Source organism: Penaeus monodon, chromosome 26 (assembly GCF_015228065.2).
Source record: "Penaeus monodon isolate SGIC_2016 chromosome 26, NSTDA_Pmon_1, whole genome shotgun sequence".
Classification (NCBI taxonomy): Eukaryota; Metazoa; Arthropoda; class Malacostraca; order Decapoda; family Penaeidae; genus Penaeus; species Penaeus monodon.
The window spans coordinates 6383395-6385894 of NC_051411.1; the positions used below are offsets into that span (position 1 = coordinate 6383395).

The window sequence follows — 2500 nt, forward strand, 5'->3', positions numbered from 1 at the left end:
CTGTTGGGCTTTATTTTCCCTATCTTCTTCCCCCTTAAATCTAATCTAAATATCATCAATGTTATGTTTCACCATCACAGCATACCTTGAAAACATGGGATTTCCATAAAGCTTTGAGACAGAAATAGAAATTGTAACTGAGGAGAATATGAATTCACTTTAAGAGCATATTTACATATTACTTAACATCATTACTTTAATGAACTAGATCCCATGATTCTATATTTTTTCCTATCATCAGCCTAGAGTTTTAGTTACTAATTTGTAAGCTATAGAGACTTAAAAATTCCTTCCATTATTAATCATCTTGACCCTAAAAATAATCAACCTCTGGAATCCTGAGAGACTTAGTAACTTTGTTTCATCATTGGGTTTCAGCTGCATGCAGTTCAAGTTTCATATCTAATATCACTGATACTCTTATACTATCTCTTTCATTTCTCTATTTCTTTCTCTCAAGTCTATTTTCTGTCTCTTAATCTCTCCTCTTATTACTCTTTTTTACCCTTCTTTCCCCCTTTCTCTCAAGGGTCAAATCCCTCTGTAACTGCCTGTGTGTGTGTGTGGGGTCCTACCTTGCAGCCGTGTCATCGACCTCCAATTCCGTTCGGCCGCGGAGCTTGTGCACCAACTTGGCACTGGATCTTCGTATGGATGCCCGTAACTTGGAGAAAGAGCTGGACCTCCGCAGACGCCCATACTCATACTACGTGGCAAACATTGTGTCAAAAGGTCTGACTCTCGTCCCAGAAAAGTGGTAGTGGTGGTGGTGGTCATGGAGAGCAAGTAATGACAGGAGGGGTGGGGGGTATAATGAAGTCATCTTCAAAGGGACTTTTGCAGCCCTTGTCAGAGGGACTTGGTTATCACAGAATGAAATGGGGCTCTTCTGAGTTTCAAAAGATTTTCAGATTATCTTAAAACTGCTTTCTTTATTCTCTTTTTTGTTTGACTGACTCTCTTTTGGTGAAACTACTTGATATCAAAGTTATTCTTTTGGAAGTTCCATGTTATACATTTATCCTGCTATTTTTTCATTGAGAGATGAACTCAAATATGCCTTTTCAGTTAATCACTCTATGTCAGTGAAAGAGTTTAATAAACAGTATTTAGTGTAAGCATGACTGCTTTATAGTAATGAGATAAGTAAAGCAAACTTGATGTCTGAGGTACAACTGGCACCTTTTACATTATATAAAGCACTACTTTTTGCATTAGACTTTCTATAGACTTTCTAAAGGAAATAGGCATATATTTGTACAAATAAATAAATATATATATCTGTAAATATATATCTATACTTACCAAAAGAGAAAATAGCAGAAATACTGGGTATATATCTTTGGACCAATAATCCAACTCTGGTTTTATAAGGAACAAGGAAGAATAAGGAATTTCGCATTGCCAAAGGTCTCCAGCACAATCCCCAAATAAGAGTTTCACAATGACAATTACCGCCACCACCACCCTAGTCCAAGACCAGAAGTCCCGTTGCCGCCACTAGTCTACACATGCACAAAGATCACTGCTTGTGCTAGGAGAGAGAATCTTTTGATAACATGCAGAATATTCCTCACAGATGATGATTACCTCTGGCCTCTGAGTATCATCCTTTATCAACACAATAAGAAAAACCTTCCGAGAATTTGAAAAACCTGATTTTCATATACGATCTTCAGCACAAAAAGAAAAAAAATGTAGTACTATATCTTAGTCTCAAGAGTTTATAAGGTAATACTCAGAGGTTTTCCTACAAGTGTGAGCAATACAGACTACATCCTTCATGTAAATAGTGTGCACACATAACAAGAAAAAGTAGAAAAAGAGAAAGACACTCATCAGCAACAAAAAGGAATAAATATATACTTCACAACTACATATTGGTTATTCAACTCCAGTTAAACTCAATTCCTTAACACTCAACCCACAGACCATAAATAAATAGAAAAGATATTCCAACGTACTTCATGCTACAAAATACCTAACCTACATCACTTGAATCACATGCATCAAACAGGATCAACACATGGTTCTACAACCTCTTTGGAAAGAATTTGCAAGACATCAGTAAACTAACTAAAAAAATTCCACATGCCCTTCCTGTTCAAAATAGGTAATTCTACATACACGCTCTACCACCCTCAGTTAACTACTCATACAGAAACAATAACTACAATGTATAATAATAATAAAAAACTATCATAACTATTATCATAAATAATTTCAGATGACACCTCTGCGACTACAGATGCCTTCAAAACACTCAATAATATATCATATGACGAAAATGGAGCAGGGACAATGGATCTAACTGTGCCTATTAGTATTTTCTAATAATGAAACTGCAATGGATCTTAAAATAAGGACTTATAATTAACCTTCATCTGACTCAAACAAATCTTTAACATTTACAAAAACATCATACACTTTTTCCTTCTTCTCCTTCTTCTTCTTCTTCTTTCTTCTTCTTCTTGTATATCATACCCTCCCTACTTAAAAA

General features: G+C 35.5%; 1 protein-coding gene across 14 annotated transcripts in view; it reads right to left on the reverse strand.

Annotated features, from left to right (window-relative positions):
- Positions 1 to 2500, reverse strand: part of LOC119589870 (kinesin light chain-like) — a 72925-nt gene that overhangs the window by 4330 nt on the left and 66095 nt on the right. For 6 of the 14 annotated variants that reach the window (XM_037938491.1, XM_037938496.1, XM_037938490.1 and 3 more), the window contains one exon: positions 576 to 706. The exons of the other annotated variants lie outside the window; for them this stretch is intronic. In XM_037938491.1, the coding sequence (XP_037794419.1) occupies positions 576 to 706 (131 nt within the window). The remainder of the gene's footprint in view (positions 1 to 575; positions 707 to 2500) is intronic. 14 annotated transcript variants of the gene reach the window in all.